Raw genomic sequence first — 20418 nt, 5'->3', positions numbered from 1 at the left:
TCATTGAAAAAAATCTGGTAACCATAACATATCTCCAAAGTGAGCAGCACCCTTACAATGGGGTACCTTTGCATCTCACAAACCAGCTCCCCAACAAATCCAAGAGTTGATAAATCTGTAAAGTGAAATGATTTGATCTTGAGGATATGTAACTCCTTACTTTTTTCTGTGTGGATGAGATAATGTGCTTGTTTTCCCCCCAGTTACCAGTAGAAAGAAAGAGAGAGCCAGTTTGGTGTAGTGGTTAGGAGCGGCAGACTCGTAATCTGGGGAACCGGGTTCGCGTCTCTGCTCCTCCACATGCAGCTGCCGGGTGACCTTGGGCTAGTCACACTTCTCTGAAGTCTCTCAGCCCCACTCACCTCACAGAGTGTTTGTTGTGGGGGGAAGGAAGGGAAAGGAGAATGTTAGCCGCTTTGAGACTCCTGCGGGTAGTGAAAAGCGGGATATCAAATCCAAACTCCTCTTCTTCTTCTTCTTCTTCTTCTTCTTCTTCTTCTTCTTCTTCTGACCGATGGATACAAGAAACTCAGCCTACCAATTGTGTGTTTTGTGTTTTCTGTCTCTAGAAGCAGATGCATCCTTCCTCCGACCCCTGGCTCAGGTTCCTTTTCACCAGCCTTGTTCTGATATGCCAGCTCTCCCATATGGAAACAGAAAAAGCAGTCAGCCCCTACGGTCCCAGTGGTAAGGTATCATTTCATCTGGAAGGTGGTTGATGTCTCCTTAGGGAACGAGCACTTTCTGGCAGCATTAGAAAGCTAAGTGTAGATTCATTGGCATTTTTGCCCAACCTCTTGTGTACCATTTTGGGTTAAAGCATCAGAGCAGGCAATTCCAACCAGTCTTGGATGGTGTGTATTGTGTTTCATCAGCTTCCGAGGGTAAAATAGTGTCATCCCTTTCTGAAGAGGTGAGTTTTAGCCACTGTGATCCATGCTCTGGTCATGGTTCAGACTAGACTACTGCAATGTGTCATGTGTGGGTCTGCCTTTGTAGACTGTTTGGTTCAAAATGCCGTAGACAGAATCCAGTTCTGTTTACAGCATGCAGCTTCAATAGCACTTAGATCGTACCAGTTTAAATGTCTCCCATTGCATTTCAATGTGCTGGCTTTAACCTCCAGGCCCCTGAATGGGATGGACCTATGAAATCTGTGGAACTGTTTACGTCTCTATCCTCTTCCCTGCACAGAGATGTTCCAGATGGAAACTGGCCTGTCCACCATCTTCATCTGTCAGTAGGTCTTTTCTGTAGTGGCTCCACACCTTTGGGAAACACACCCCTCCCCCCGTATAGTTGCAGTGTACAGCTACACTTTTCAGAATCATTCTTGGTTTAGTAGTATTTATTTCCTAGTGGTTTTTAATATTGGTTGAAATAGGATTATCTATTGCTGTTAGTCTCGTTAGCTTCCCTTGGCTGGAAAATTGGCAGGTAAATAATTTAATGCAATACAATAAAAATTTAATCTGTTATTTGGGCAGCAAAAAAAGTGGTGGACCCGGTGACCTGGAACATCTTTGAGGCCGTTCAATTTCCCTTTGGCTTTTATGGCACCCCAAAGATATTTTATTCCCACTGTTTCATGTGCTGACATGACCATGTTGAATACTAATGTTCTCCCTCTCCCTTACCTCAAGGATGCCTCTCGGGCTGGAAAAGAGAAGATACAAGTTGCTATCGAGTGTTTTCCAACCCACTGACATGGCACGAGGCAGTGGTAAGAGGGGCCTCTAGGTACTTTGAGTGGGTCCAGAAAGAACAGGGGCACAAAACACAGGGTATGCTTGTGAGTCTCTGCAGAAGACATGAATCTCAAACCCATGGCCATGTTTTTGTTTTTGTTTTTAATCTCAAGAGGCCATATTTTGCATCTCAAGAGCTGGCGAGATGTCATTTATGGATCTGAAGTGAGGTTTTCCTTCAGTAATCCTTGGACAACCAGCTCAGTTTATCACTTCATCTTTCTTCTCAGATTCAGATGAGGCTGCGGAAGTTCAGGACCATTGCCTAGTGGGCTGGATGAGGGCCACCAGGCTGAAACACAGTCCTGGAAATATGCAGGTTCTGTTGGATAGTGATTGGATAGATACGCTGTTCATAGGCTGGAAGTAGGCAGGTCTTCTTTAAGATAGCTTGAGATGGTGGGCTCATCATCCCAGAAAAGACCCATTGGCACCAAAGTTTGAAGTACTTACTCAGGTTTGATGAAGGCTCCAACATGTTCTGCTTTCAAGTGCGCCCCCAGGGACAGGTAGCTTCATAAGCAATATCATTTTATCAGGAATAACTTGGAGAACCCATCATATCATAGAGACCATGCGAGCAAGATCCACAACAGCCACTGAACACACATTTGAGGAACATGAACTTCCCCTAAGAATCCTGGGAACTGCAGGTCACTGTCCACAGGGCTACAGTCCCCACGGTTCTTGGGTATAACCTACATGCTCCGAATGCTTACTAAAGGTGCTTGAAATGTATGTTGTGGGAGTCACTGAAGTAAACCAGGAAAATAACAGCCGTGTCAGCACCCTGAGGGATGCAATCTGGTGCACCAGCTAGTCTGCTTGCACTGCTCCGACCTCCAGGCTGCCCTGGCGCAAGCCTGCCCTGTCGAATCAACAGCAGAGATGCAATGGCAGAGCAAGCCGGTTGGGTGCCTCTGTGCCCTGTGCCCAGGAGCGGGGCCAGCTGCCCACGGGGCGGGGCCAGTGGGGCAGGACTCTCTGCTGACCCTCCGAGGAGTCTGCCTGCCTCCCCCCACTTAGCCACCCTTCAGTTGAGGGGGAGGCGGTGTGCAGACCGTTTGGGGCAGTGTGGAGCCTCCGGGCGACCAAGCCACCACGTCACTCCCAGGAGAGACGTGTGGCTTAGGCACACTGCAGGCCCCGGGGTGAGTGCTGCCTGGCATTTTGTCACCCCCCTCAGAGGTGACACCCGGGGCAGCCTGCCCCCACCGTACCTACCCCCTTCCTCCGCCCTGGCAGAGATGCCCCTGTTATGATAGGGCAATTTTCTGGCATTCTCCTACCATGTCCCAATCAGCCAAGTGGATCCCAATAGATTAGGCATTCTACCCTGTACTGTTCCTCTTTGGGGGAAGGAATATATTAACAGATCAACACAGCTACCTGCACTTTTTCGTTCTTTCAAGGCAAGGCTTTCAGCTCTCTTTGGGGACATGTTGGCTGTTGTGTCCAGCTTCTGCGCAGACATAAAATGACCACTACGCCACTGGACATTGCCCGAGGATGCTGCATGGTGGATCTAGCAGCCTTAAAACTACACATGCAATTCATTAGATGGGCATGATGGGGGGTGTACAAATAATAAATTATTATTATTATTATTATTATTATTATTATTATTATTATTATTTGATGCACATTTTAATGAGAGCCACTCGATTTAGCATGTCCTGAAATAACACACATCAAAACAGAGGCATCATTTGAAATTTGGTTCTCCCCATAAATATTTTGAACAAACATACATATATAAGAGAAAATGTACCAGCTTGGCCCTGTGATTGAGAGGGCCAGAGCTCTGCACCGTGGTGATGCCATGCAGCTAGGTTCCTAATGTCATCCATGCATGCCATGAGCCATGCTAACATGTTTTGCACACGCCATGCCATGTACGCGAGTGAGGTAAGCCCGTTATGAGGCATGCGCGCACAGACTCCACAGAATTTTGAGGGAGCCCGGCCACTTCCTTGGAGATATGGGGGGCTCTTGGCTTGCCCCCCCCCAAGTTGGCACCACTGTATTAGAGGAAATTGTGGATAAAATTTATAATTGAAAATAACACCCCAAGCTGCAGTATATCAGGTGAATTTGCAAAACAAATATTTTTATACTGGTAAAATCAGTAATGGTTAAATGGGCTCAAGATTTTGGTTACAACATCCCTATGGATGCCTGGGGAAAACTAAGGAAGGTAGATACGAAGTTCACCGCATGTTACGCTTTGAAAGAAAAGTTTATGAAGATGCAATTCCGCTGGTATTTAACTCCATGAAAACTATCTAAAATGTATCAAAACACCTCAAGTAAATGTTGGAGGTGGAGAAGTGGAAGGTACAATGCTACATGTGTGGTGGAACTGTAAGAAAATAAAGGATTTTTTGGAGGTAATCTATAACGAGCTCAAAAAGATGTTTATGATTTCCTTTATTTAAAAAACCGGAAGCTTGGGGATATTGGGTCCAGATATACCTAAGAAAGTGAGGGAAATATTCTTGTATGCCACGGTAGCTGCAAGAATGTTAATTGCTATGAATTGGAAAGGTGAAAAAATTCAAACTAAACTGGAGTGGCAAAGTAAACTATTAGAATATGCCGAGTTGGCAAACATGACAGGGAAACTGAGAGGTCATACTGATCAAACATTTATTGAAGAATGGGACATGTACAAAAAATATCTTAAGGAACATTGTAATAACATGATATCAATGACAGGCCTTGAATGACTTCTGTGGTATGATGGATAATTATAGGAGAAGAAATCATTAATGAAAATAAATAATAGAGAATTAATAGTGCACTAGATGGATTAAGTGGTAGACACAGAATGGGGTGACAAGAAGTCGACATAGATATAAGAAGAATATATTGTTATCTGAAGTAACAATTACTACTTTTGTCTCTTTTTTCTGGATAAATTTTTTGTTTGCTGTTTCTTCTTAATTTCAATAAAGCATTAAAAAATTAAAAAGAAAATAACACCCAAAGCTGCAGTATGTTAGGCAAAATTGCAAACAAATGTTTTTATACCAGGGCAATGTACACTCAAATGCTGCTCAATTCTCATGAGAACTTTTCTTTTTATAACCAAACTCACAAACTGAAAGTGGAGAATCTAATTTAAAATCGGATAATGAAGAAACAGAGTGAGACACAAAAGGGGATACTGCACCATGCTGGATCTCAGGTGGCCAAACAAACTTGCATTTCAATCAGTCACATGTCCGGAGCTGGATTTCCATGTATTGCAACTGCAATATTCAACCTTGAGCCTGACTTTGAGGAGAATTCAAAAGTAAGTCTGGTTGCATAAAACTCATTCTTTTTTTTCCCACCACTCAGAAAGCCTGCCGTGTATTTGACATGACTTCTGAGCTTGTCTCTATCCGTGAAGCAACAGAATTGGATTTCTTGGCTGAAAGCCTTAAAAAATCAATGGAACTACGTGTCTGGATCGGATTGTCGGACGAGGATAAGGTGAGTCTCCAGGGCTTTCTCCCCCTCCTCCGTCAGCACTGTTGGAGCTGATAGTAGATGAATTCAGTGGGAAGATTCTTCTATGGTGCTTCCCCAGCTGATGTCCTTGAAATGTTTTGAGAAGGTTCTCTGGACTCAACATACTGGAGGCCGAAACAGTCATGGTCGGATCCTGGCTGATGTCCTGCAACTCAAATAATGTTGTCTGTGGTTCGTTTGGGGGGAATCACCAAGGAGTGTGTTGTGCGTGTCCTTGGAATTGTCTCCTTGTGATCTGTTCTTTCTAAAGCGCATCCCACCTCTCTTGTCCCTACAGGATGGAAATTGGAAGTGGACAGATGACTCTGCACCCGAGTTCCTACCGTGGGCTGAGGGGGAACCTAATGATAAGGGCATCAACTTATGTGCCTCCTTGTTTCGCGTGGACGGTAAGGAGTCCGCTCTCAGAACTGGTACCTTGGAGCTGCCATGCTCAACGCAGTGCGGATTGCAGTATTTTCTAAATTTCTCCTGTGGGTATGAGATGTGCTTCTTGCCTGCTCTTAGGCCAAGAAGTCGTGAGTTAAGGACTTCCTTTGGCGCCCTTTCATCTGTTTGGTAGAGATATTTCCAAGCTGCCTTACGAGAATCTAGCCTTCCCAAGGTGGCTCAGACTGACAGGGAACACCATCCATCCTAATCCACTTTTGCTTTCCACTCAAGGTCCTCCCCATAGATCCCACCACCCGCCTTGGCCAATTTAGTATTGGGTGGGTGGGTTTCTTTTGAATGGGAGAAGAAGAAAGGACATTCTTTCCGGCCACCGTGGGGTGGGGGGGTGCATGTGTTTTGAGGGTGTGGGGGTCCCACCAGCAGCAGAATGCCATGGAGCCCCTGATGTCACTCTGCCTGAGCCCATTTCTCTGTGTTTTTACAGGTTTTGAAAAATTTAGAGCTGAGAGCTGCAATAATGTAGAGTCCTATATTTGCAAACATAGGCCACAATACATGTAAGAATCCTCCTGACCTCTTCACTCTCTGGCTGACCTCAGCAAATCTCAGAGGCTTCCATCCAACGCTGTCTTTCTACCTGCGCCTTTTTCAGAATATGAAAACATCAGAAGCCCCATTCCAGCACCTCAACTAGCCCAGTGTCCTGCTCTCACTGTAGCTTGCAATATATCTAATTGAATCCTGCAAGTAGCAAGATCCCCCTTCCCTGGGGGCCCAGGATGAAGAACCTGTGTGGCCTTTCAGATGTTTCTTGAGCACCACTAGACAACTGGCCATGATGAGTGGGGATATTGAGAGTTGGAGTCCACCAACGTCAGGAGGACAACAGACTCCCCATCCCTAATAGATGCCTCAGCAATTTGTGAATTTCCACACATGCCACTGAAACAGCAGTTAATTTATTACTTTCTGCCACCTACCAACTCACATGTCTCCAATACTGTACCCTGATTCAGATTGAAAGCCATTTAGGACATTCAACTGATCTCTTATACTGTGCAAAGAACCAATGCAGTTTTATGGCAGTGTCTACTGGAGCCCTGGGAAGGGGGAAGGCTTAGTGAAGCCCCCTGAAGAGGAGAAATGACTGTTTGCAGGTGTGGCTTGAATCCAAACCACACCTGCAACAAGACAAAGTTGGACTTGTAGCCCCCTTGCAGCAGTGCTCTCAACGCAAACCAGCTGCTTGTTGCTGGAAGGGTTCTCCAGAGGGGCTTGGGTTCAGCACTAATTTGATGAGAGCAAGGTCCCCCTTGGCGGCAGTAGGACGTTCCCAATGGGGCTTGCTCTCAGTGGTGAAGAGAAGGGCCTCTAAGGTACACTTTCCCAACAATTTGGAAGGGAAATGTATGGGGGAAATCTGTAATGCCACCAATTCAAGCAGTGCTTGCTGTTCCCACGTCCTGCTTGCAAAGGATTAATCAGGAGCTCACTTTCAGCTCCCGTTGTCCACACCTAATGTTACACAGAATCATAAAAATTGTGGAAGTGGAAGGGACCCCGAGGATCATCTAGTCCAACCCCCTGCAATACAGGAATCACAACAAAAGCATCCCTGGCAGGTGGTCATCCAACCTCTGCTTTCAAACCTCCAAGGAAGGAGAGTCCACCACCTTCTGAGGGAGTCCATTCCACTGTCAAATAACTCTCACACTCAGAAAGTTATTCCGTGTTTTTAGCTGGAATCTCCTTTCTTTTAACCCAAATCCATTGAGGATATAGTTGGGAGGGGGACAGTCTCGCAGTTGCCCCATCCCTCCATCCCATCCATGAGATGATGTGGGCTGAGGGCAACAGATGCCTTTGCAGAAAGAAATGTCGCAACCATGGTGAGATGCCAAGAGATCTACTCGGTGCTCTTTTTCTTTAAAAAAATGTTTAGGGGTACTCTCATTTTCCTACTCATATTGAAATACTGCCCCTCAATGAAGCCAAAAAATATTTAGGCGTATGCATCCCCCTGCGTCCCCCCAGAAAAAAAACACTGGATCTACTGGACAATGAGCAGAAGAAAGAACCCCCTCCCTTCACTGCAGATCCCTGACCTTTAGGTCATTCTGATAGGAAAGCATAACTGTCTATAATGTGTAAATGCCTCTACAAATATGCTTCGGTAATAAATACTCCTATATTGCATCAGCCTCGTTGGCTTCTGTGTCATTTGCGCACCCACTTCAAAGTGCTGGTTAGGGCCTTCCATACGTTGGCCTTGAGGGCAATCTACTCCTCTATAAGCTATGATACTCCATAAGCTATGATGGAGGCATCTCAAGGAGTCTCCCCTTCAAGTATCCCCAAAATCAGAACTGTATTTGTTTGGGAAGCCAGTGGTGCCATGGGGATAGGCAATGCTCTTCAGATATTGGAAGATAGCTATCACCTCTCAGTCTCCTCTTTTCCATGCTAAACATACCCAGCTCCTTCGACCATTCCTCATAAGGCTTGGCTCACAGGCAGGTCGTTGTTTATTTCATTGACATTTGATGGGAGGGCATTCCACGGGGCAGGCGATGATCAGCGGGGGGGGGGGGGACGGGCTGCAGATGTGCAGAGAAGTGAATTTAGGAATTGAAAAATGAGAATCGGAGAGAACCGAAATGGAGAGCCCCCCCCCATCCCTACCTGAGGGTGATACTGTACATTTGGCCTCCCAGCTCCATGCACATATTCATGTTATCTGCATTCTCAGAATCTTCCTTGAGCAAACCTTTCACTCCCAGTGTGGTGTAGTGGTTAAGAGCGGTGGACTCGTAATCTGGGGAACCGGGTTTGCTTCCCCGCTCCTCCACATACAGCTGCTGGGTGACCTTGGGCTAGTCACACTTCTCTGAAGTCTCTCAGCCCCACTCACCTCACAGTGTGTGTGTTGTGGGGGAGGAAGGGAAAGGAGAATGTGAGCCGCTTTGAGACTCCTTTGGGTAGTGGGAAAGCGGGATATCAAATCGAAACTCCTCCTCCTCCTCCTCCTCCTCCTCCTCCTCCTCCTCCTCCTCTTCTTCTTCTTCTTCTTCTTGGCATCCAAGGATCCAACTGCCTCTCTAGCTAGTCCCCTGCTCTTCCTAATGTATTTAAAAGTTGCTTTCATTTGCGATCTTCCTGTTTTTAAGAAAGTGCTCCTCAAATTCTATCTGCATCCTTCCTTGTCTGCTGGCATTCCCTTTGCCAGAATCTATGTTCCTTTCTTGTTCTCTTAATTTGGGCAAGACTTTGCTTTTAAAGCAGGCATGTCCAACAGGTAGATCGTGATCTACCGCTAGATCACTGGAAACCTGCAGTAGATCACTGGTAGCTCCCCCCAAAGAAGCTGAACAACTGTGGTTCCCCTACAGAAGCTCAACATTTTACCTCCTCCCTGAAAAAGCTGTCCCCCCTCCCCCTGTTTTAAAGGATTTAGGATGAGCCCAGGGCCGTAGCTAGGGGGTAGCGAGGTGGGCCCCCACCAGGGGTGCAGGCAAGGGGGGGGCGCAAAATCGGCTTAAAACATGTCCAGAAATAGGTCTATAAATAAAAATATAAATTATTGACTCATAAGAAAAGGTTTTTAATAGAGGGTGAATTGAATGGGTGGAGGGAGGGGTTGGAGGAGAGGCAGAAAGAAGAGCTAATTTGTTCATGGCTAGGGGGTGGAAGATCACCTAGCTATGATGCTGGATGAGCCTGCTGGATTAGGCCAATGAACCACCTAGTCTAACATCCTGTTCTGCCAGTGGCTGACCACATGTCCTAATGGGAAGCCTGCAAGCTGGACGGACAATTGTAGAGTTGGAAGGGACCCCGAGGGTCATCTAGTCCAGCCCCCTGCAATGCAGGAATCTCAGCTAAAGCATCCATGGCAGGTGGCCATCCAACCTCTGCTTAAAAACCTCCAAGGAAGGAGAGTTCGCCACCTCCCAAGGGAGACCATTCCACTGTCTAACAGCTCTTGCTGTCAGAAAGTTCTTCCTGATGTTTAATCGGAATCCCCGATGAGAGCAATCTTAGTTGACAGGACCCCCAGATTGGACTTCCTGGGAGAGGAGAGAGCATATTTTCTCGGGAAAGTGATCCCCGACACATCAGTCAGTGTGCGTCTCCTTCAGAGGCACTGGAATGGCGGGAGGGGCAGTGCCCAGTTTACCCCTCCTAGAATTGGGCAGCATTTGGGAAACGTCATAGTGTCAGTTTGCGTTTCTTAGTGCAGAAAGTATTGATCTGATGTGCAGAGATCTTTCCTAGTCTACTTAATTCAAGAGGGTTCTCGAAGCTTCCCTGTGTGAAAGAAACAAGCAGAAGGTTCGCGGTGTTTGGGTTATTCCTTCAGAGAGTACAGCTGGCATAAACTGGTCCTGTTATCTCTTTCAGTCAAGGTTATGCTGACTATAATAATAAGGCCAGAAGGAGCCTGGGCTTCACTTTCCATCTCTCTTTCCTTCTGGTGTCGTGTTCTGTACATAATATGCTTAGTGTTGAGGTTTAGTCTTATTATAAGCTATTGCAAGTTTAAGTTAAGTCTGCTGCAAGTGGATTTCTTATAGACAGTGCCAATCATGGATGTATTGGATTTGTGACCATTATGCTCATTGGCCTTCAGTAGCAGTAAAGCTCTGCTGGATGAATTACAATTGCCTCTGGTGTGTTTTGGGGAATCCTGAAACGTTTTAAAGTTACAGGCAGGTAGCCGTGTTGGTCTGCCATAGTGGAAACAAAATAAAATAAAAATCCTTCCAGTAGCACCTTAGAGACCAACTAAGTTTGTTCTTGGTATGAGCTTTCGTGTGCATGCACACTTCTTCAGATACACTGAAACAGAAGTCACCAGACCCTTATATATAGTGAGAGAGTGGGGAGGGGTATTACTCTCTCCCAGTCCCAGCTGGACATCAGGAATCACAAGACAGAGAAACCAGTAGGAGAACACTTCAATCTCCCAGGACATTCTATACAAGAATCAAAGTAGCTGTCTTATTACAAAAGAATTTCAGAAATAGACTGCAAAGAGAAGTTGCTGAATTGCAACTTACTACCAAACGTAAAACCATGGAGAGACCTGGTCTGAATAGAGACATTGGATTCTTATCTCATTATACATGATATAGCTATTTGTAGCCATCTCACCCCTTGTTTTTTCCTGTAAGACTAATTACAGTCGTTAACAGTCGGCAACAGGTTTACCACACCTATCAGCCAATCCCCCATTCCCACCACCCTTCTGAGTAATACCCCTCCCCACCCTCTCACTATATATAAGGGTCTGGTGACTTCTGTTTCAGTGTATCTGAAGAAGTGTTAAAGTTGTTACTCTGCTAACTATACGCGGGAGTTCTGCTTTGGATCGTACTGAGTAGAATTTCAACGACACGTAGCTCAGTCCCCACAATCTCCAGCTGGGGCTGGGAGAGAATACTGAGCTAGATAGACCAACGGGTCTGGCTCAGTTGCTGGCAGCTTTCTATGGCCCTTCCTACTTGCAGGTGTCCATTTGCAGGCCAGTCCCTTTTTCAGGGATGTGTCATCAGCATGAGGTCACAATGTGACCAAATCACCTCTCCTGGCAAGCAGGCAGGCACAGGCCAGAGTGGACGGGAGCAGTGTCTAAACTGAGGTGGGCAACTCTAAGAGCACACAACCATCTACTTTGCTGTGACTGAGGTTGGATTTAAAGGTTTTCCCCCCCTCCCTTTTTAAAAGAAATATTCTAAGACAAGCAAGAAAAGGGAAGCAAAATATTACGTACCAAAAAAACAGGGCGGAGGGAGGGAAGAGGAGGCTGAATGTTTTAATCTTTTGCAATGGCAGCCAAAGAGCTTGTAAAGGCAGGCAAAGTGCGCACGTGAATCTCTTCTGAATAAGGTCCCTTCAAAGAGATGCTGGGATGTGGGTGGCGCTGTGGTCTAAACCACAGAGCCTTGGGCTTGCCGATCAGAAGGTTGGCAGTTCGAATCCCTGCGACGGAGTGAGCTCCCGTTGCTCGGTCCTTGCTCCTGCCAACCTAGCAGTTCGAAAGCATGTCAAAGTGCAAATAGGTAAATAGGTACCGCTCAGGCAGGAAGGTAAACGGCGTTTCTGTGCGCTGCTCTGGTCTGCCAGAAGCAACTTAGTCTGCTGGCCACATGACCCGGAAGCTGCACACCAGGTCCCTCGACCAATAAAGCGAGATGAGCGCCACAACCCCAGAGTCGTCCGCGACTGGACCTAATGGTCAGGGGTCCCTTTACCTTTAAAGAGATACTGAGTCCATTCTCAGATCAAAGTAGGGGCTTCTTCCTGCGTTGTTACAAAATTCATTCCGCTGGAACTCCATGCACAAGGGATCTGTAGCAGGGGGTGCCAAAGTGGTCCCCTGTAGGCCGATGGGATTACCTGGGGGTGGTGGTTCTTAATAGGCAATGGGGTGCCTGAGCTGCAAATTACTTCCAGACTCTGAAAAGCTGATCTCACCAGAGCAAGTTCATCAGTTTTGTTGAATTGATCAAACCGAATGATTTTAACTGGAATGAATCTGCAATTAGTTGTTATTGCTTTGGATCCGACTTGCACAGGCATGCGGCTGGCTGGCCCCTGCGAGAACAGGATGCTGGACTAGGTGGGCCATTGGCCTGATCCAGATGGCTCTTCTGATGTTCCTCTGTTCTGCACAGAGCGAAACCGAAGTGGAATCCCAGCACTCTGCGGTCCTCCGGTCCATTGGTGGTGTGTGACTCTGGACCACAACCTCCCCTAAAGTTGATGTGCAGTGATAGCATTACCACTGCCCACGTATATGGGACGTATCAAGAAATCCCAAAGACATGTTTGTACTAAAGATGGGTCCCACCATCACTTTCAGCAAGCATTGTGAGTCAAGGTTGTTTCATGAGAGTGTGGCCTGGATTAGAAACTAGACTGGAAGCAAAATCCAGCTCGCCCCCTTTTCCCCATCTCCCTACCCCAGGATTCACCTTACAGGATGTGATTAATAGCTACAACACTCTGGAGACCGTCTTGTTTATTTCCCCCTGGAAAGCTTTTTGAGTTCTGGATCAGCATAATTCATGGGAAGTTCATTTGGGTCCATTCATCCTGCCCTGCAGCAACTGTAGCTGCTTCAGAATGATATGCATTTGACTCGAATGGATCAGATTCAGTTCAGGATTCGCATCCATTAGTTGCACGGCCCTGATAATCTCCTTTCCCCTCCTGATCTCCTTTCAGGGCAAGAAGAAGAAGAGTACAAAGATTTCAACATGTCTGCAGATGTGTGGGTGGGGTCCTGGCGCCCTCACCGGCCCAGAGGCCCAATCGCTGCCCTCTACAGCAGCCCAGGACCCAAATATGCTCTCCCAACAAATGTAGGTAAGTGAAAAGCAATGAGTCCAAATACTGGCCCTAGCCCATTTCTGTAAGAGGTGATATACCCCAGCATCAAAATCCTAGAATGGGAGAAGTTTGGGTTGCTGGTATTGCAGATATTAATATTGTGCAGCTTGAAACAACTGGGTGCATAAAAAAGAACTCCTTTTGGGATAAAACATTGTCCAGTTTGATTCAAAGCTTCACTTGCAGAACTTTCTTCCAAACAGATCAAAAAGCAGTAAATGATACACCCAAACAGTTCCTTAATATCAAGAGCATGTCCAGCACAAGCTCAGCATTTTATAAGAAATTACTTCTTCCAGAAATCAAAACTGTGCCTCTCTCTCGTTCTAGCCTGCATCTCCTGGAGATTCATTATCACATATTACTCCCACTTTGACTGGGAACAAAAGACCAAAGTCCAACTCCCCAAGATGCTGATTTGCAATTGAATACCTTAATCACCTGATCTAAGGTTAAACACTCATGTATTAGTTGGCAGAGAACAATAACAGTTAATTATCAGCCCATCTAGGTGCATAGAGAGCTCTTCTTGCTCTTCTTTAGCTCCAACGGAATCTTCCAGTTAAACCCTTTCAGCAAAACACACAGGCACTCTCCATTTCAGTGTGAATTAAACAAATATGCTTAACAGCTGCTTCTTTCCCCAGCGTCGAATGAACTTGTGGAACTCCTCGCCACTGGATGTTGTGATGAGCAGGGGTGTAGAAGGCTGAACAAATACTAGAGGGTGGAAATGGTCTACTACTTGCAAAAATGAAAAGATTGTCCCTGCTCCCAGGCAGTATAGCTCTTCTTCATCCATTTCATGGAGAGAGAGAGAAAAGGGGTGGGGGTTGGGGGTTGGAAGTTGCCATTTTGCCTCACTTGGTTGCTGTTAACGGACAAGATGCTGAGCAAATTGGAATACAGGATCCTAACCATCTCAAGTTCTCTTCCTCCCTCTCTGCGCTCACTCTTCCTCGCAGGCTACCCGCTGCACGACCCTTCTCGCTACCGGGCTCCCGCGTACAGCTTTGGGATCCGCCGGCCCCAAGAGCTAGTGGGCTGCTCCCCCGGGCCAGGCTACCTCATCCCAACCAACATGACCATGAGGGGCAAGGACGGGATCCCTGCATTCTCCATCTACGGACGCCCCAGGGATGTAATGTCTTTTATGACTCCAGGCCCAGGTCAGTCTCGAAATCTGGGCATGAAATGCCTCCCCAGTGGAGCCTGAGACCAGTTACATACGTGAATTTTCAGGATCTACTCAAAACGTAGCTAAAGTTGGGGGGGAATCCTGGCTTTGCACAGGAGGGAGTTCCTTAAACGGGATACATCCCACCAAGAAAGCCCTGTCTTCTCTCACTTTCCTAGTCCTGCCTCACTAAGGCATGGACCGGAGTTTGTGGGGAGGGCCCTCCTTCCCCCATGATGTCACTTCGTGAGGGGGAAATGGGGAGAGCGTAGCAAGACAACTCCCAAACTGGTCTCCACATTTTCGTCTCGGAAGGCAGGGGCATCGGCAAGGTGCAACATTCTACTTCTAGAACAGTAGGGATGTTGGGGGAAATCTAAAGGGGTTCCTAGACTTAGAATCATAGAATCCTAGAATCATAGAGTTGGAAGAGACCCCCAAGGGCCATCCAGTCCAACCCCCTGCCAAGCAGGAAACACCATCAAAGCATTCCTGACAGATGGCTGTCAAGCCTCCGCTTCAAGACCTCCAAAGAAGGAGACTCCACCACACTCCTTGGCAGCAAATTCCACTGTCGAACAGCTCTCACTGTCAGGAAATTCTTCCTAATGTTTAGGTGGAATCTTCTTTCTTGTAGTTTGAATCCATTGCCCCGTGTCCGCTTCTCTGGAGCGGCAGAAAACAACCTTTCTCCCTCCTCTAGATGACATCCTTTTATATATTTGAACATGGCTATCATATCACCCCTTAACCTTCTCTTCTCCAGGCTAAACATACCCAGCTCCCTAAGCTGTTCCTCATCAGGCATCGTTTCCAGGCCTTGGACCATTTTGGTTGATGTATCCCTCTCAGAAATGCCCCCCCCCCAAGGACGCAGGCTCCAAGTAAAAAGAGAGTTCTTTACTGAAACACAAATGTGCATAGGGACAGCCTCAAAAATAAGGAGGAGACTGCAGGGAACCACATGCAAAGCCATGTTTTTAATACACTTCCAGATCACACACGTCATTTCATTTGCCCAGTCAAATGACCACAGCGATCTTAACAATTGCAACCCATTGTCTTCATCCTGCACCCATCAAAATCTTTTATTTCTTCAGTTGCCTCATCATAATCCCATGCGGTCGATTATACGTTTTTAAAATTCCAAGGTCTTTCTTTATTACGAATGACTAATTTTCATATTCATTAATGTCTCCCAATACCCTGTTTCATCTGTCTACAGAACAATTCTAGATTAATCACAATGGCCAGGCCAGGCACAAGGCAAGAGCATTACTCTTCTTCCAGGCCTTGGTCTAATTAAGATAAGATAAGATAAGATAAGATAAGATAAGATAAGATAAGATAAGATAAGATTTCTTTATTGTCATTGTACAGGTACAAGTACAACATTGTACAAGTGCAACGAAATTGAATGCCATCCCATAAAAACAAAACAAAAAACACATTTTCAGCCACACATGCACATACATACCCACCCATCACAACTTTCCAAGATCTTATTATCTGCTTACAGCATTTAAGATGGTTATAGCTCTGGGGTAGAAACTATTTTTTAATCTATTTGTTCTTGATTTAATTGTTCTATACCTCTTGCCCGAAGGCAGTGGTGCAAGAAGACTGTATCCCGGATGAGATGGATCCTGTAAAATATTGTTTACTTTTTTAAGGCAGCGGGAACTGAATAGTTCTTCCAAAGATGGGAGAGGATTAAATTAAACAATTTATGGCCTCTCAAATGTGCTGTGCGGGATGCGGGTGGCGCTATGGTCTAAACCACAGAGCCTAGGGCTTTCCGATCAGAAGGTCGGCGGTTCGAATCCCCGCAATGACGGGGTGAGCTCCCGTTGCTCGGTCCCAGCTCCTGCCCACCTAGCAGTTCAAAAGCACGTCAAAGTGCAAGTAGATAAATAGGTACCACTCCTGCGGGAAGGTAAACGGCGTTTCCGTGCGCTGCTCTGGTTCGCCAGAAGCGGCTTAGTCATGCTGGCCACATGACCCGGAAAAACTGTCTGCGGACAAACGCCGGCTCCCTCGACCTGTAAAGCGAGATGAGCGCCGCAACCCCAGAGTCGTTCGCGACTGGACTTAACTGTCAGGGGTCCTTTACCTTTCTTTACCTTTTTAAATGTATTGTGGGAGGGAGTTATTGCTTTGTTCATTGTTATGTTATGCGTGTTTGTGTTTGTGTTTTTGTACTGTAAACTGCTCTTGCGATCCTAGGATGAAGAGCGGTGTATAAATTTAATTAAAAAATAGTAACAGAAATGCAGGACGGTGTTGTGAATTCAGCCTTCCCCTGTGTGCTTTGCTTTTTGCAGGTCGGTATTCTCCAGAGAAAGCAAAGAACTTGGCCTACCCTTCTGCCCCAAACTACTCTCTCGCTTCCCGGACGAAGAACTTCGATTACGACCAGTCGCCAGGTGAGAGAGCAGCACCTGCAGAGAAGCTCCCTCCATCTGGCTGCTGATCTGCTGTTATACTAATATAGGGTGCATGTGCGTCAGTGCAGATCTATAAATGCCTATTCCCTGAGCTTAAAAGAACAAGATCTGTTGCAAAACAGCCCCATCTACAGGCTCCAACAAGATCCCTTTGCAAAGGCAATCTGCAAAAGAGCTCAGCTGAGCTGAAACTTACAATGTCTCCACTTATCTGTCGGTTGCTTGCAGATACTCTTCCAGATATGAGATAAACCAGTTTTTTTCAACCTTTTTTGGGCAAAGGCACACTTGTTTCATGAAAAAAATCACGAGGCACACCACCATTAGAAAATGTTAAAAAAAATTAACTCTGTGCCTATATTGACTATATATAAAGTAATTTTTCAATTTTTCCCACGGCACACCAGGCAACATCTCGCGGCACACTAGTGTGCCGCGGAACAGTGGTTGAAAAACACTGAGATAAACAGAGCAATTTGCAGGAAAATTCCCCAGATGCTTTAATGCACTGAATTCCTTCTCTCCCATTCAACCTTCCATTTTCCTCCTCTAGGACCTGCAGCCTACGGCCTCCCTCCCATGCTTGGCCCCAAGGTGATCGGCAAGAGCACCGCCCCCAATTACTCCATTTTTGGACGCAGCATGATTGGCAGCTTCTATGAGGACCTCAGCAGGGTAAGCAGCCTAACAGCCAGGAGTGGGAGATTTTAGGAGACACAGAAACGATTTGATGAAAGCAAAATCAAGAAAACTGTGGGGTGTTCTTTAAATATGTGCTAAGGAGTCATCTTCTCCTTCTTCTTCTTCTTCTTCTTCGGCAATCCCTCGTAGCCGAGGAAGATTGTCTTCCATAAACACGGTTTTCACAGTGAGTCCGTAAGTGACTGTGGAGGCCAATTCTGGATCCACACGTCCTTCCACAGTGGGGACATTGGTTTCCGGGCAAGAGTTGATCCACGGTGTGGATTTGCCAAGTGTGTCTTATACAATCCAGTGTGGATACTCCAAGATGCTTGCGTGGCCCCTGGCAAGCAACTTTCCGCCAACTCCTGCAGCCAAGCTGGGGCCAAATGTCTCCGGACCACATTAGTGGGGGCAGGGGTCTTGTCACCTGGGCAGCGCAGGACCTCCGGACACCCAGCCCAGGCTTGCACCTTGAAGCGGTCACTTTGGGGCTGATAACGGAGCTGTTTGTCCTCACCCTCAAAACTGCACCCCATTGTCTCTCAAGACCATGATGAGAAGGAGAGTGGGGTTCTGCTTGATGACTTTCACATGCCCATAATCAGAGGACAGGGAAGAAGAAGAGTTTGGATTTGATATCCCACTTTTTATCACTACCCGAAGGAGTCTCAAATTCTCCTTTCCCTTCCTCCCCCTCTGTGAGGTGAGTGGGGCTGAGAGACTTCAAAGAAGTGTGAATAGCCCAAGCTCACCCAGCAGCTGCATGTGGAGGAGCGGAGACGCGAACCCGGTTCCCCAGATTACGAGTCTACCGCTCTTAACCACTACACCACACTGGAAGCACCCTAGCAGGGGCTGTAGAGGTTGCAGGGTGTGTGGCTGGCACTGCTCTTGGGCATGCCTGGCCTAGTGACCCTTTCTCTCTCCTTGCTCAACAGACGCCAGGGCCCTGCAACTACCGCCTGGTGGATCCCAGCGTCTACAAGAACCGCCCACCACACTTCAGCATGCTGGCCCGTAACATCCCCCCAGGAGACAACACTCTGAAGCCGGGTCCAGGAGCCTACAGCCCCGAGAAGGTGAGGGCAGGTGGAAGCAGAAGGCCTGGTATTGTTCCGGGCGTAGCTGTCCACTTTCCCCTTTCTTTAAGGGAAATTCCCTTATTCCGAATAGAATTCCTCGCAAGAAAAGGGAAAAGTTGACAGCTATGGTTCCGGGGCGAAGGGTGCAGTTGTCCTGCAGCAAAGATGTGGGTCTTATGGGATGGTGGGAGAGGTGGATAGCCCTTGCCCCAACATTCAAACGTGAATGGGCAAGGTGAGCTTCATTAGCTTCTCGCTCCTCTGTGGAACCAGCAGAAGCCACAATCTCTGCAAGCATGAGCATGCATGTTGACAACCTAACCAGAAATTAAATATACTCTCGGTCGTCCTCCTCTGCACACGTTCCAGCTTGTCAACATCCTTCTTAAATTGTGGTGCCCAGAATTGGACGCAGTATCCTGGGTGTGGCTTGGCCAAGACAGAACAGAGTGCGGTGTGAGATCCTGGCCTGCCAAGAACCTTCCATGAAATTTATATCCTGTGTGGTAGGGGGTGAGACTCTCCATTCTTCGGTGCCCCAACCCCTTCCCTTCCGCTGGCGGTGACTAAGCCCACCCCTCCGTCTCTCCTTCCTCCTGCAGCACACCCCGCAACGTGGCTTGACCTTCGGGATCCGCCACTCGGACTACGTGGCTCCTCTCATTGTGGACGTGGCAGAGTAAGCTGGCCCCACCGGCGGAGATGGTCTGGACAAGAAATGTTCCTTTGGAAACACATGAATCTCTCGATGCTTTGTGTTCTTGCTGGAGATTGGGGTCTGGGGAAGGAAGTGGGGTGGGTAGAATCCGAGGCCAGGGAGGGTCCTCAGAGCTGGGCGGGCTGGGTTTAGTGAGGCAGCTGCGCCTTTGGGTCTGCCTGTTCCCAGATTCTTTGGCTGGATTGAATCACCCCTTAGTCTATCCAGTTGTCTTAATTGTTGAAGCAGGGCTGGAAAGTGTGGGTTACCCCATTTCTGCAGGGGGCAGGGAGGCAAAGATCTCCATAACTGTAATATTTGTTAATTTCCCTGCTTTGTGAGCTTGAAGCAAAAAAAACCCAACCAAAATTCGGTGTCCATAAGGGCAAAATTCTGCAACCCGTATAAATTCTGGAGCCTGAGAAAACTGTACAGGTACCTACCTACCTTTCCCAGTTTGCATCATGTGCTCTCCTTCTGCCAGTCACACAGGGCCAGATTTCGGTTTGATGAGGCCCTCAGCTCCTGAAGGTAATGGGTCCATTCCTATGTCCAGCTGTCCTTTCTCAACAACAAACTGTGGCTGTTTTTGTGTTGGATATATGCTAACTGGTAATTTATGGAGCTAATAGGTATCTCAAGCCATTTGCCCATGTTGCCTTGCAACCAGTCCATGCAGAATGTAGGCACCCTATATATAGAAAGGAGCAAAGCAGTGATATTTTAGGGAGCAGGCTAGCAGGTGGGGCCCATGACTTACATCATAGGAGCCTACACAACACAAAACACTGTTGCTGTATGTAGGTTTTATTGTATTTGTTTTTTATCTTCTATTTTGGAAATGTACATCCAGTGGGTTTTTTTTCCTTTAATTTTTTTGGGGGCCCCCAAGAGAGTGGGGCCCTAAGCTATAGATTGTTTACTTTATACAGTGGTGCCTCTGGTTACGAACGGGATCCATTCCGGAGCCCCGTTCATAACCCGTGACGTGCGCAACCTGAAGCGCCGCGCCTGTGCCTGTGCCTGCGCATGAAGTCACCGCGCGCTTCTGTGCATGTGCGACACGACGAACCTGTAAGCAACCCGTTCCGTTACTTCCGGGTCGCCGCGGTGCGTACCCTGAACGTACGCATCCTGAAGCGTTCGTAACTAGGGGTACGGCTGTACGTAAATCTGGCACTGCAGTCATATGTCCCACCCCTCTGTCCGCAGGAAGCCTTGATCAGTCAATCCTCTGGCTTCCTACAGTGTGGTTGCCATGGCTCCAATGCTCCCA

The 20418-nt window shown here is 47.2% G+C and overlaps 1 protein-coding gene across 1 annotated transcript; it reads left to right on the top strand.

The window, feature by feature from the left end:
- Positions 1 to 12894: 12894 nt before the first annotated feature.
- LOC117054549 (outer dense fiber protein 3-like) lies at positions 12895 to 19192 on the top strand. Its single transcript, XM_033163500.1, has 6 exons — positions 12895 to 13031; positions 14021 to 14224; positions 16557 to 16658; positions 17233 to 17354; positions 18302 to 18442; positions 19048 to 19192. Exons 1-6 carry the CDS (start codon positions 12923 to 12925, stop codon positions 19126 to 19128), a joined length of 759 nt encoding a protein of 252 aa, XP_033019391.1. The 5' UTR covers positions 12895 to 12922; the 3' UTR covers positions 19129 to 19192.
- The last annotated feature ends 1226 nt before the right edge of the window (positions 19193 to 20418 follow it).

The sequence above is a fragment of the Lacerta agilis genome, chromosome 10 (genome assembly GCF_009819535.1).
Source record: "Lacerta agilis isolate rLacAgi1 chromosome 10, rLacAgi1.pri, whole genome shotgun sequence".
Lineage (NCBI taxonomy): Eukaryota > Metazoa > Chordata > Lepidosauria > Squamata > Lacertidae > Lacerta > Lacerta agilis.
Note: the sequence above shows the minus strand (reverse complement) of the source record. Positions and strands in the feature narration are given on the sequence as shown.